At 38.1% G+C, this 14,350-nt stretch overlaps 1 protein-coding gene across 3 annotated transcripts; it reads right to left on the minus strand.

Annotated features, from left to right (window-relative positions):
- Nucleotides 1–7,853: 7,853 nt before the first annotated feature.
- LOC136208385 (WRKY transcription factor 44) lies at nucleotides 7,854–11,944 on the minus strand. 3 transcript variants are annotated; one of them, XM_065999231.1, is made up of 7 exons: nucleotides 11,516–11,944; nucleotides 11,319–11,395; nucleotides 9,983–10,293; nucleotides 9,772–9,900; nucleotides 8,936–9,624; nucleotides 8,568–8,714; nucleotides 7,854–8,475 (listed from the first exon to the last, which is right to left on the minus strand). In XM_065999231.1, the coding sequence occupies exons 3-7, from the start codon at nucleotides 10,199–10,201 to the stop codon at nucleotides 8,289–8,291; spliced, it is 1,371 nt and encodes a 456-aa protein (XP_065855303.1). In that variant the 5' UTR covers nucleotides 10,202–10,293; nucleotides 11,319–11,395; nucleotides 11,516–11,944; the 3' UTR covers nucleotides 7,854–8,288. The 3 variants fall into 3 exon arrangements, with proteins under 3 accessions (XP_065855303.1, XP_065855306.1, XP_065855305.1); XM_065999234.1 differs by lacking the exons at nucleotides 11,319–11,395; nucleotides 11,516–11,944 and adding an exon at nucleotides 10,758–10,967; XM_065999233.1 differs by lacking the exons at nucleotides 11,319–11,395; nucleotides 11,516–11,944 and adding an exon at nucleotides 10,510–10,967.
- Between the last annotated feature and the right edge of the window lie 2,406 nt (nucleotides 11,945–14,350).

Raw genomic sequence — 14,350 nt, forward strand, 5'->3', positions numbered from 1 at the left:
CCATCTCCTTTCCTCTGGATAGCAGCCGTACTGGTGAGGCGGAATTTGCCATGGTTGCATTGATCTTGCTCATCACAGAGGACTTAGAACTTCCTTCTTCCAAGCGCCGTCTTCGCCCTGTCGAAGTTATCTCCAAGTTAGCAGCATTGTTTCTCCCGTCCTCTCTTATCCGGTTATCAGAGTGTCCGTGGTTCTACATTTAGTTCCCCGGTTCTGACGCAGCAAACTGAAATTCAGCGAGGTTTCTGGGCTTGGTTGTGGATCTGTCGTTCAGTTCTTGGTCACCCTGAATGGGGCTTTCCTTTGACGTTGGAATCATGTTTCGGGGTCGGTTGAACTTTCATCACGGGACTATCATCCACGGGTCGTATTCAATCTGTGCTTCAGCAATACCAGCTTCTGAGGATTCATGGTTCAACATGGTTTGGTCTTCATTCATGTGCGTGGAGGCATTGTGTTCTGTCTGGATCACCACGATGTCAAATAGACAATCTTTTTGTATGTGTCTGTATTGTCCACACCGAGTGCAAGTGGTATAGAGTCCCTCATATTCCACGCGCTGTTCTGATCCTTCTAGGGAGAATCGTGCAATCAGGGGCTTTTGGAGGTTAATCTCGACACAAACCCTAGAAAATTTGCCTCTGGCCGCTTTTGCTGTGTTCTCATCGACTTTCACTGGTTTCCCTACCGCTTCAGCCACTGCCAGTAAGAGGTTTTCATTGTAATACCATAAGGGGAGCTCAGGAAAGCGTATCCAAACCATGGTCGTGTCCACAAGTGCTTTTGAAGGAGAGAAGTCGGCACTCCACATTCTTACTGTAAGGTAATTACCCTGTATCATCCATGGTCCATCTTTTATTACATGTTCTCTATCCAGGTCGTTGTCGAGTTTAACCACATAGAAACCATGCCTCAAGTCCATCACTGTAATCTCTGATTGGTTTCCAAAGCTCTTTGATTCTTCTGCTTAATGCCAGATAACCTAGGTTGTGCCTTAGTGACTTGACGATCAAGGCACTCTCCCATTGCTTCATTAGTTGTTTTTTCAGGTTTGGATCGATGTTCACGACAGGTTCCAACGGGTTCCTATCTTCAAAGTTAATTCGAACTTGGCCTGATTCTCGGTAGTTAATACGTACCTGGGGTTTTCTGTTGTCAGCCTTTGTTGTAAGTAAGTCCTTGCATGATGCTTTTGGTGTCGATTTCCCAGGCTGCGCCTGCGGGTTCTCATTCTTATCCGGTGGAACGAGGGTGTTCGGGGTAGGGAGCGAGGGCGGCGGCTGCTGCATTATCGTTTCAACTAAAATTACATTCTGTTTAAATTATTTTGAAAGAGTACACTAAGAGTCTTTTGGAGATACTCTAAGATTTATTCTCACGTTGTACATTTATTACATTCACCCTCAAATGGGAGCATAAATATTAATCATGATCAGTTTGCTATAGATTTAGGAAGGGAAAATTACAAAACTGGGTCAAATGGGAGACCCATTTACTCCACCTATTACATATCTAGACTTTATTTTTGTGACTTTTCCAAAATACACTAATCTTTCATCTTCCCCTTCCCCTTCCTCTTCTAAATGCACTATTTCTCTTCTCCTTCCCAGTCTTCTCTTGAGATCAATCAAGATAAATCGATCGATCATACAGCCCAGAAATTCGATTGGCCTTCGTCTGCCTCGATCAATGCGAAATTTCTCATGATTGGATTGAAAATGTGTAAGTCATCACAAAATCCTGTAAACTGCATCTAAGTCTTCTTTCTGGGCTTCTCCATGAATTGTTGAAATTAGAGATGGTTCAGCTTCCACTGGTTCTTACGATGATCTTATTTACTATGAATGCATTCTCTTTGATTTATAGGTCCCTGGCAGGACGACTTTGCTTAAGACCGTAATGCTACACCCGTTCTCTCGTTGAAAGAGGAAGATGCGGTGTGATCCAAACGAAGACTACGAAGTTCCACTCGTGAAGCCATCGCTGTTCTTCCTAGAACCATCGATGTTCTTCCTAGAGCCATCGCTGCTCTTCTCGGATTTGCGAAGTATGCGAATTAGTGAATTTTGTTAAAAACACATCCAGACTTTGCATATGCTAATTAAAATCATCAACTAAACCAAACATTAGCTTCGCAGGCTTCGCATATGCTAACTAAAATCATCAACTAAACCAAACATTAGCTTCGCAGGCTTCGCATATTAGCTTCACAAGCTTCGCATATGCTAGCATCTGCGAAGTCAGATGGGAGGGAGACAGCGGCGCTGTAAAATTACAAACAGATTGAGGGTATTATGGGAAATTCACACAAAAACAGTCTAGATATATAGTAGGTTGAGTAAATGGGTTAAATATGTATATAGGTCTCCCATTTGACCCAATTTTTTAATTTTCCCATTTAGGAAACAACTTGCAACTCTCCTGACATGCAAGTTTCTCTCGGGTAATGACTCACTGTTTTTCTAAAACTGAACAATAGAGGCAAAAACTCAAAAATATAAAATATATGCTCAAGCGCAATCTCAAATCAATATCATTCATAGAAACTCAAATTTATTTAGGATATAAAATGTAATTTGGGAAACACAACTCAGAAGAACAAATCACACAAACAGATAAGGGGAGATGACATCGGAACAACAACCTCGTTGGAAATAGATAGAACTTGATTGAAGCAACATTTAAGAGGCTTCCAGCAATGTTAACACAAAGAAGGAGATTCACAAAAAAAACAAATTGGACAGACAAAGAAAGAAGAGAGAGGTGATGGCTGAAACAAGCCTCATCGAGTTGGAGCTTCAACGCCTCAGCAGCCCTACAAAGTTAAAATCACAAAGAGTGGACCAAAATTACCCACTAAATGGAAGTAGGATCCATAAAATCAAAATCAAAATAGTCGAAGGAGCAGCAACACAATCCACTAGTATCAAGGATGGAGCCGAAATTTTCGAAACTGCACACCAACACTAGAGAAAAAGGAGAAGTCATCAAGAAAATGCCAGAAAGCGACCATTAAAACCCAATACAGTATAACAAAACCCAGGAAACTTTGAACATTCTAGATAGAGAGAAAGAAGGAGAAGGAGAAGGAGACGATATCGGAGAAAAAAGGAGCTCCATCAGAGGACATCACATGTGTCCTTAAAAAGTTTCACAGAACATTGTCTCTCTAAGATAGAAAACAAAACAATTTCAAGACAGTACCTAGAAGCTCTACTAGGCGAGAGTCACTACGCATGTGCTTCACATGCTGAGAGATTGGTTATCAAAATCTACAGATCCAAATGTCGGTGACAGAGGAAGCTTGTGGCAAGGGTGGTAAGAATAATTGAGGTGAAGAAAAATGTCACCTAAAGACCACCTTCTATACAACAGAAGAAACCTTGGAAAAATCAATCCAGAAATTGAAGCCAAACTAGACTCTAATACCATGTGTCACGTGCAACCAGAACACATCCATAGCATATGCCAAGTCAAATGTGCAACGAGCCTGCAGAAAGGGTCGATGGGCAAATAGGTCATTTTATCGTGTCTCGAGATTAGGCGAGATAAGTAATGTCACTAGGAATATGGGAAAACAGTCATAGAGGCAAAGGCAACCAGACAGTGGACAATTGACTTTGGGTGAGAGTGAGTGTCCCTTATAGTGTGGCTTATACCGACTTAGTGGCTGGCAGGACTGGGCGTTCGTATGTTCCATTCACCACCAGTCCACAACAGGAGCTACAGAGGTAAAATTGGCACCAATATTTATGGGTTAATTCTTTAGACCATTTATAGCCTATGGAACTTGGGTCATACGGGGAAATATTTAAGAATGTGAAGATTTGACTAAAGGCCAACCTGCAGTCCCGGAAGAGTCTACCTACCTACACCAACAGACTTGCGCGTGGGTAGGACGCCCGCCTAACCTCTAAAAATGACCAGCACCAAAAAGTAATCTCCTTATTGGTAAGGAAGACTCCAAATAACCCCAAAGACTTTCTGAATAAAGAAATGGGATGTCAAATATGACCAAGGAGTGCCCATATGTGATAGGAAGGTTCCTAAATCAATAGAGTAGACTTGGACCTTTGAACATTGACTTGGGCTTGATATTATTGACTGGAGCCATGTGGCTGTATCTCGAGCCATGTGTTTAAGTCTAGATAAGGAGAGATTTCAGGAAGGAATCTCTATCCTTTGATTGTTGTAATCTTAGCCTTTCATTTCTAGCTTGCATGCCTATAAATAGAGGTAAGGACATTTCATTTAAGAAGGTCAAATAGGTTGGATTAATTGTTCCGGTAAAAGCCTTTCACTTGTATTTATAGATTTGTAAACCCATTATATGTAGAGCATTCTTTTTATAAATAAAATTCATTGTGTAACAGTAGTCTTCTGTTGCATTATAGTAATTCTATTTCGTTGCATTTCTTGCTTGCTTCATTTCGTTAATTGAGCATGATTGAGTTAAAACTAACTAGCAACTAGAGACAGAATTGTTAGTGCTGCACAGGGTTCAATTGCCGAAAGAATTATGCCCGTGAAAGTTGGTATCGGAGACAGAAGTTAGGACAGACTGCTAACGAATTTTCAACAAATTGCACAATGACAGGGTCAAGTGAAGAGGTCGTACTGACTACAATTTAAGAAGAGCAAAAGAAGGGAAGACGATGTTGATCCAAGTAAAAAAATGTCTTAGTCGAGTTCAAAGGTAGGCTGGCGAAGTGTGAAATTATTGTAGCTGAGAGCCTTGAGAAGTTTGAGGAATTAGACAGTCGCCTAGAAGAGGTCCCAGGAGTGGCATTCTGGGATGAATTATTTCCAGCTTTGAATTGTGTTGCCATTGGTGGGAAAGATTGAGACGAGACTTTAGGAGCCACCTTCTAGAATGAGATTTCCGCTCTTAGGCAAAAGATAGAGAGAGCTCTTGCAGAAGTAGTCACCTTTAAAGCTGAACTTGGAGGAACCATGAGAATGTAGCCCTTTGTATGTGGGCAACTGCAAATTGGGTTGCATCTATATCAACCGCCTTTGGTCACCAGAGACTATAGGTACCAAAGGAGAAGGCGTATGGTGGTGCCAGAAATTCCAAAGATATCGACAATTTTCTTTGGAGCTAAAAAAGTACTCCGGAGTGCTTGGCGTCGATGATGCCAAGGTGATTAACATAGTGCCCTTTTATTTGGAGGATTCTACCATGATATGCTGAAGAATGAAGGAAGTAAAAATGCAATGATGCATGTGTTCGATTACTTCGTGCGACGATTTTGAAACCTCAATTTTATCCTGAGGTGGTGAGCTAGAAAAGAGAACAAGATTGAGGCATATGAGACAACGTGGCAGTTTGCGTGAATATGTGAAACAGCTTTTTGAAATTCTACTGGAACTGTCGAGTTATCCATAGGACGAGGCCTACTATCTATTCATCGATAGGCTATAACTATTGGAAATTTTAAAGTTCAGAGGAGGAGTGCCAAAAATCTTTCCTCGGTCATAGTTATTGTTGATTCACTGGTGTAGTTTGATAAGTTAGAGAGACATACATCCGGTCAAGATAGAGGGACAAACAACATGAGCGGGGGAGACAAGACTATTGAAACTTACAAACCCACCAATCAAAAACCTAGAAACTCACAGCCACCCAAAGGTAAGGAAGTAAAAATATGGCACAACATCTTAAATTTTTCTTTTGTGAGGGACCTCACCAGACTAGAGAATGCACTAAGAAAAAAAATTGTTTGTACTAGTGCACGAACTTAAGGAGCAAGAACGGGAAACAGAACCGGAGCCAGAGCAACACATAGGGTCTTTCTAGCTCTTAAATGCCATCAAGAGGGTAGAAATGTTGCGGAAGCCAAAACATAGGGGTTAAATGATCGTCGAGGTTACAATGGGTCAGCGGGTTGCAAAAGCATTGTTAGACACGAGAGTAACCCACAACTTCCTCAATATGAGAGAGGTGCAAAGGTTGTGCATCAAGATCTATAAGGAGCCAGGATGGCTCAAAGTTCTGCATTTTGAGCCTATGCCAATTCATAGTGTGGTAGAAAATGTTTCGATCAAGCTTGGCACGTGGACAGGCTACATGAAATTTTCCATCGTGAAGATGGACGATATCCTGATTATTCTTCTCATGGAGTTTTTCAACAGCATCCAGGTAATGCCCATTATGTTCATGGATTCCATGTGTACTATGGACAAAGGGGACGTGAGAACGGTACCGTTATACCAAGATGACATGGGAAAAGCCAAGGGAAATGTAGTTGCTAATAGGGTTACAAAAAGTCGAGCTATCGGAAACACTGATGGGTCAAAGACCCCTAGAGAAAGGGGAATGCATAAGGGCCAAGAGTGTGGCGAAGGCAAGAAGCAATGCGGGTGACAAAGTCATCACCCTACCGGATGATCTTCTACAACAAGCACCAAGGATAAAATGGTGTGTCTGCGGGACAGTAGGAAAAGAGCAAGGTAAAGAAAATCTTGCCGATTGGACCGTGAGAGTGGACACTTGTCTACCAGAGGAAATTCCAACATCGAGCCATAAAGGCACAAATCGAGTAAAATCCCCAAGCGACTAACCGAAAGTGGGGACAAAGCAGTTGCCAAACCACTAGAGGCAATGGGGGCATTTCCTATTGGAGTGGGGGAGTATGTCACGTGCGGTCAGAACTCATCTGTAGTGCGGGCCAAGTCAAACATGCAATGGGCCCGTGGAAATGGTCAAGGGGTAAACGGTCATTTTACCGCGTCTCGGGACTAGGCGAGACTAGTAAAGTCATTAGTCACGTGGGACGATAGTCATAGAGGAGGAGGCAACCAGGCAGCAGGTAAGTGACTTTGGACAGAGTGAATGCCCCGCAATAGCGTGGCTTATACCGATTGAGTGGTTGGTACGAGTGGACGTTTGTATGTTCCATTCACCACTAATCCACAACAGGAACTACAGAGTTCCAATTGGCACCAAACTTTGTGAGTTGATTCTTTAGACCATTTAGAGCCTATGGAGTTTGGGTTGTGCGGGAAAATATTTATGAATGTAAAGAATTGGCTAAAGCTCAAGCTGAGGGCTAGATAGAGTTTGCTTCCGTGCATTAGTGGGCTCGTGCGTGGGTGGCACGCCCACCTAACCTCCAGAAATGACCAGCACCGAGAGCTAGTCTCCTTATGGGTAAGGAAGACTCCAAATAACCTAAAGACTTTCTGAGTATAGAAATGGGACGCCAAATACGATCAAGCAGTGCCCAGATGTGATAGGGAGGTTCCTAAGTTAAGAGAGTATACTTGGACCTTTGAACATTGACTTGGGCTTGATGCTATTGAATATAGCCATGTGGAAGTCTCAAGCCATGTGGCTATGTTGTATAAGGGGAGATTTCAAGAAGGAATCTCCACCCTTTGATTGTTGTAATATTAGCTTTTCATTTCTAGCTTGCATGTCTATAAATAGAGGATAGAATATTTCATTTAAGAATGTTGGATAGGCTGGATTGCTCCAGCAAAAAACCTTTCACTTGTATTTATATATTTATAAATTCATTGTATGTAGAGCATTCTTTCTACTAATAAGAGATATCATAAAACATTCTTTATATCAATAAGAGATATCGTTAAACTGTTCTCAAATTCAAGGTGCAACACTTGAAGTATTCCGTTGCATTCAAGAATTCTATTCCCCTACATTTCCTTCTTGCTTCGTTTCGTTAACTGAGGAGGATCGAGTTAAGGCTGACTAGCAATCAAAGGCATAATTGCTAGTGCCCCACGGGGTTCAATTGCAGAAAGAATTGTGCCTTTGACACATGTCACAAACCATAAAAATATAGAAAATTCCATGAGATACCATATAGATTAAAAGACTAGACGAATATGTTTACTTAAGAGCAATACATATATACAAGGCATTCCTAAAATTACTCTCTAAATTAAGGAAACATAATAACCCTATTAGTCATCTATAGTTGTCTTGTAGTAGACTATATTCAACAAGTATGTAAACAATCTGTAAATTCTAGTGTAAACTATTATCAAAAGGGTCAATAAGGTTCCTTCAAAAAAGCAATTACACATGAATCTCCAATGCAAAGTCACCACTTATTGTGAACATAAGCAACTTGTCTTGAAGCATAAAATTAGTGAATTACAGCTGCAGGCATTGGAGTTATTAAATACCATGATATTCTAGGATTCACAAATAGAGATGTTTTTAATGCCTATGAGTGTTGAATTGAGTTATTTCAGATGCCTGAGTATTCCGGCAACCAGTAGATGCTCGAGCCCCCACCCGACCCGTCTGGATCCGCCACTCATGTGATGGGTTTGGTTCTAGTTGTGGATGCCTTTGCATTATTAGGTTCAGAATTTGATCCCCTAACAGGCATTTCATGGTTATGTTTTCCCTCATAGGTTGTAATAAAAGCTCCTGGATCTTCTGATACTCTCTCCACATACTTCCTCACGTTGCATTTCGGACCCGTACATCTGTAGTAACTTCTGCAAACACAAAGTTCATTTCTTTGATTCAAATGAGATAGATAATTAGCAAACAATTTATAACATCTTAAACAAAGTAATTGAGTTCTAACCTGGGATATGGATTTCCCTTGACAACCTTCTGCCCATATTTTCTCCAGCGAAAACCGTCTCCTACAATGTCTGTATCTGTAGAATTCGGCACTGTTTGACGGGTTGGCTCTTGAGCTGCTGCTTCATTTGATTGATTCTCACTCTTCCTGGAAAAAAAAACCCATCACTTCAGTAACAGCAAAAAAGACCAAATTAGTAGTCTGCAGTTTAGAACCCTCCATAGTCACATTATGGTTCGAGTTCGAGTTTGAGTCGTATTACGAGCAGATACTCGACTCTATGAAAGTATAACAATACTAAAAAAAAAAGACAATTTCCTTTCCCTCTTTTTAGATTGACTATTTAAAAATGGTTAAGCTTTCTTTACCTTCTTTTACTTTTAGGTTCCTCTTCATCTGCTTCTAATGCCTTGCTTCCTTCTTCGCATTCCCCGCTATGACCACAAGAGTTTTCAGAAGTAACAGCATTTCCAACAGGATCAATGGAAGCTCTACTCTGCAAAATTGGATGAACAGCCAATCCTATTTCATTCTGATTTTCAGAACCTTCATTTCTTTCATTTGGCTGATTATTCCACAATGGAAAACTCGTATCTTGAGCATTAATGGCATCAGGTACAACACCTAGCCCTTGCATTGCTGATGAATTCCGTTTCGGAGGAGGCGGCTTTGAATGGTTGTGTTCACCCTTGTATACAATCTCTGCAATCTGTCCATCCAATGATCTTTCAACCTTCTTCTTCACAGGACAATTCGGATGCGTGCACTTGTAGTAACTTCGCGGATACTCGCTTCCTTTCACTTGCTTTTGTCCGTATTTTCTCCAGTTATAGCCATCGTAAGAAGGACGATCCGCGCTACAAGCTACAGACTTAGGATCCTCCTCTTGGTTTTGGGATGATAATCTTGAGGGTTCAGTTGTCTGATCCATTTGTATATGAGATGGAATGTTCTGCTGAAAGTTCGAGGCGGGCTGGGATTCAAAACTCTGTTTATCTTGGTTTGGATGTCGAATTCGAGCCTCTGCTGATGGTAGATGACTAGCATTGAAGTTTCCCTGGTAAGAAGAAAATGTTTTATTCTTGCTCTTAAGTTTTTGTCAGAAGTAGAGCATAGATTTCTGCAAATTCAACATCATATGATTCACATGAATTCCACGAGAACACGACTAAAGCAAGAACCGAAGTAAAAATTAGCTACTCACCATGTTTGCCAGAAGAGAAACAGTTGTCTTTGACACAAGCTTGGCCTGTGGTTTGTATAAAGTAGGTCTGCTATCCAATTTCAAAACATTATCAGATACATTCTGTAGTGCAGTTTCCGAAAGGCCAGCCTGATATTTCAAGAAACAACAAAGTTCAGAGGAAAGACTCGTGAAGAAGACCGAACTTATTTCAGAGGTAATCAGTGATCACCTGGGAAGAACCTGAAGCATGACTTGGATTGAGCACTGCCTTGAACCTCACTGTTTTTGGTCTGATAGCCACAAATGTGTTTTCAGAAGATACATTAGGTGGAGGAGAACTATTGATGGCGCCCGAAAGGAGCTCTGTGAAGGACCTGAAATTGGAGCAACTAGGCCTCGAAGCTACTGGCTTCGATACAATTACCCTCTCTCCTTCCTTCATCTCCATTTTCACAGATTATTTGGGAATGTCAATTACGTTTTATTGACGAGTTATGTGCCATTTTGACAGGATTCAATCAAGCAGCAGAAGGATCGAACCTGCATTTTATATAAACTATGTCAACACTTGCACAAACTTAAAATCGAATAGCACCCGTTAGTAGTATTAGACCTATCAATTATTTAGAGAAAAGTTGAAAGGTAAACACTGTTAGCAGACAAGTGGAAAACAATGAGCATAACCCGTCTGTGAAGACCAAATCGAGCAGCAAACAATTGAAGATTACATTCATTCAATACTAGTAGAACATTCACCTTCCCAATTAAATACAGGATGTGGAACCATTTCTAGTCTGAAATCTAACTCAACAGTCTTAAGTCTCAACTACCACTGGCTTTCCTGATAAGAAAGAAACATAAAGTCTTCGACTTTATTCGTCTATTAATCGGGGTTATCATAACCCTGATCGCGTTAGATGAGATGCGAAGAAAAACTGAACCAACTCCCTCCCTGAAAGAATATTAAAAACAAATGTATTGGCTTATCAGCTACTTAAGCATACTTCTGAAACTCCATTGAAACCAAGAATCTACAGCCTTTGCAACCACATCCATATCCATTCTCTCTAGTAAGAAAAGGCTAATTCTACTTCCGATCGCGGGTTGAACAGTTTGTGGATATTCCTGCCAGAATTATGCTATGAACATCACTATCCTCCTAAGAAACAAAGTTCAGATATTGAATAAAGCTTATTATCAACAACCAACTAATTCTTCACCTAAACATGTATCATTTATCACCAAAATTAACTGAAGTTGTTTGCCTAATTTTTCTCTATCTTCTAGAAGGGCAGACCGACACAGAAGAAAAGAAATCCAATAGTTGAGTAGTATTAAGTAAAAGTTACCATAAATAATCAAAAGTGACAGAATTGACAACTGAACATAATTTATTTTTCTTAAAGTTCAAAAATTCAGAACCAGGAACAAGAGATTATTAGCACAAAATGTTCAAACTTCAAACCCTAGAAATTAAAACATGCTTGAACACATTAAATAAAACAAAATATGACCCAAAAAGGAATTAAGCTAAAGAAGAGGATAAAGAGAAAGTGAAAACTAACCCAAATGTCAGTAAGAAAGAAAGGAATCAATTTGAATACACAAATTCTCCTTTACTATTTGGGTGAGTTCATACAACCTGCATTGCAGAAACAAACAGCAAAAGCAACCCACATAAGAAATAAAAGGAGATAGACAACTTAGACAAAGAAACAGAAAATTAACATGTAAAAAAAGAAAAATGTGCAGCAGCCTTGACCTTGGACTTGGAAACACAGCAAGTTCAACTATTTTTCAGCCAATGGATGGAAGTCAGACAAGTAAAGTTTCAGTCTTTTTGTGTTACTTGAAAGGGGAAAATAACAAAAAGATGAAGAAACAGTCTACAAGTAAGCCATTTTTATTGAAACTGAAACTGTGCAAAAAAGAGTGAGAGTGGGTGGTTCCTCTGTAGAAGAAATAAAACTGAGTGAAACTGAGTGAAAAGCAATACTAAAAAACAAGAGGAAAAAGGAGGAAATTGAACAAAGAATTATCTTTATTTTTGTTTAATTATTTCTATGACAGAGAAGAAAATGGAAGAAATTTAATTCTATTGATTTCTGTGCAGCAATAGTAATAATAAATAATAATGATAACAGTAAAAAGAATAAGGGATGAAGAAGAAGAAGAAGATGGTGGATTGGAGAGGTATAAATGGGGGGCGTTAGATAGAAAGACTAGTGATAGTGAATAGGTACAGCCAACTAACTGTCTCTCTTTGGAAATTTGACTCTTGCTCCTATTTTTTCTTTTTAAATATTAGTAAGAGTGGAGGAGCCACTTCCCAAGGCTCCAAAACTTAACCCAATTCTAGTAGGAGACTTCTGAAGTGGTCCAGGAACAAACGTTTCCGAGATCGTTCAGATGATACCATATCAACGGTTAAATCAGTTCAATGATATAGTCTCAGAACCACGTCGACCAGATGATCTAAGATTCGATTCCTGATAGATTCATTTATTGATTTAATTGCAGGATATGGTAATATGAGTCTGTGTTGTACACGTTGTAAGCACAGCTGACATTTGCGTGTAGGGTGTGTCGGAGATTAATATAAGATCTATGATTGAGTCTTAACTATCGGCTTGAACTTTTGGTTCAACTGGTTCCATGATATGGTATGAGAGCCTCTTGGACCATCGAGCAGTTTTGTCAATAACAGTTAAGATTCAATCATAGATCATATATTAATCTCTGACAAACAATACCAACATAATATCATATGAGCAGTTTCGGATCAGTTTAGTCTGGGACCATTTCATAACTTTTCTAATTTTAGTACACAGTAACGAATTAAGGATTTACTCTATAGCTGAATTAATAAATTTTTTGGTGTTATTTGTTCAAAAAATTAAAGTTTATATACAAAAAAAATTAAAGTTTATATACACTTTTCACAGAGTTTCTAATGGTTTTTCAATGACCAGTAAATGTTCAAGCTCCCTTACTCCGTGCATTTGTTCTTGCTAGGACACTCATGTCCTCTTTCTAGATAGAATCATAACGTCACCTAGAATCTCTTCTTACAATGTGGAGTTTTGGGTGGATGAAGGTGTAACAAACCCCTCGCACTCTCATACTCTCACCTTCAAAATCCGATTTAATTTATCGTATTAGTTAACATTAATGGTATTCTAAAACACGGGCAAAGATCATTGTGTTTTCAAATTATCTTTCAAGTGTGAAAAGGATTCAAGAAAAGATAGAAACAATTCACCATATGTTTTACATCAAGTAATATATGGAGTGACTTTTGATATAGTAGTAAAAGCAATAGGTTTAGATGGATGACTCATTAAGTTCTCGTTGAAATATGATTCGCGCAAAAAGAAATATTTGTCATTCCTTGGTTATTAGGAACAACTAAAGAATGTCTAGAGATGGGAAATTACCTCATGACTTTTTATTTCACTAAGACTAGATAATATTTGCTTATAGAGACAAAAAAGACCGAGTCATTCCTCAATTATGTATTATAATAGCACATAATGAGGGTATGTTTGGTTATATTATTAGTTGAGAGTTGTTTGATGTTATTGTCAGTTATTTATTATTAGCTTATTGATAATTAGTGTTTGATAAAATTCTGATAAATAATTTTTGTTGGTATATAAAATATCTGCTATACATATTTTAAATTAATTAAGAAAATTAAAAAAATAAAACAATAACAAAAATAATATAAATTAATTTATGGTCAGAAAGTCCCCTAGATTTTATTTGTCCATCTTTATATTTTGATTTGCATTAATGTCTTTTTTTTTCTTAAAAAAATAACTTATTGAACGGAACAAGATGTTCTTACTTCAATAATAATATTATCGAGATGGAAATAAAATTAAAAAGCAAAAATATTTTGTGAAAAAAAATCATTTTATCAAAATCATAGAAATAAATAAATAAAAATTGTAAAAGAAACTTTTCATGAAAGCAACAAAAAAAACTATTTTCCATTAAAAATCTAACCATTATTATTTTATAAATCTAATTAAACATTATATACTCCTAAAAATTGGGTAATTAGAGTAAAAAACTAAAAGTGTAGAAACAAACACCATTTTAAGCATATAGAAAATTGAGTCTCCGTTAATTAATAAAATAATTAATTCTAAACATAAAATTTGATTAAAATGTTTAATACATATTTTATATGTATTAAAAAATGTACATTAGATATATAAAATAATATTTTCAGCTCATTAAAAAATCAAATTCAAATATATATGAAATAAATAATATACTTTTAATCGAATTTGATATTCATAACACATTTTTTTTACTGGATGATGCTTAATATGTATGAATCTAATTAGTTGAATGTTTACTCTCTTAAATACAAAACTTATGAGTTTAATCGGCTAAAATCGAAAAGATCAATAGCCTCAAAATGTTTGTTTCGTTGATATTATTCATGATTTTGATTTATACGAGTTTAGAGTATAAATCACATTTAAATAACTATTGTTGGGTCTACTCCAACTTTTGAATTGGCTTTTTTAGCTGCCTATTGATATGCGTTAAGATTGGTTCTATTGATACACTCTACCAAAGT

This window comes from Euphorbia lathyris, chromosome 10 (genome assembly GCF_963576675.1).
Source record: "Euphorbia lathyris chromosome 10, ddEupLath1.1, whole genome shotgun sequence".
Taxonomy (NCBI): domain Eukaryota; kingdom Viridiplantae; phylum Streptophyta; class Magnoliopsida; order Malpighiales; family Euphorbiaceae; genus Euphorbia; species Euphorbia lathyris.

Coding starts and splice junctions, on each gene's coding strand:
- LOC136208385 (XM_065999231.1), bottom strand. CDS start 10,201: ATGGAGATGAAGGAAGGAGAGAGGGTAATTGTATCGAAGCCAGTAGCT. Junction 9,901..9,982: donor ATGCTTCAGGTTCTTCCCAG/GTGATCACTGAT, acceptor TTGAAATATCAG/GCTGGCCTTTCGGAAACTGC. Junction 9,625..9,771: donor TTTCTCTTCTGGCAAACATG/GTGAGTAGCTAA, acceptor TCTTCTTACCAG/GGAAACTTCAATGCTAGTCA.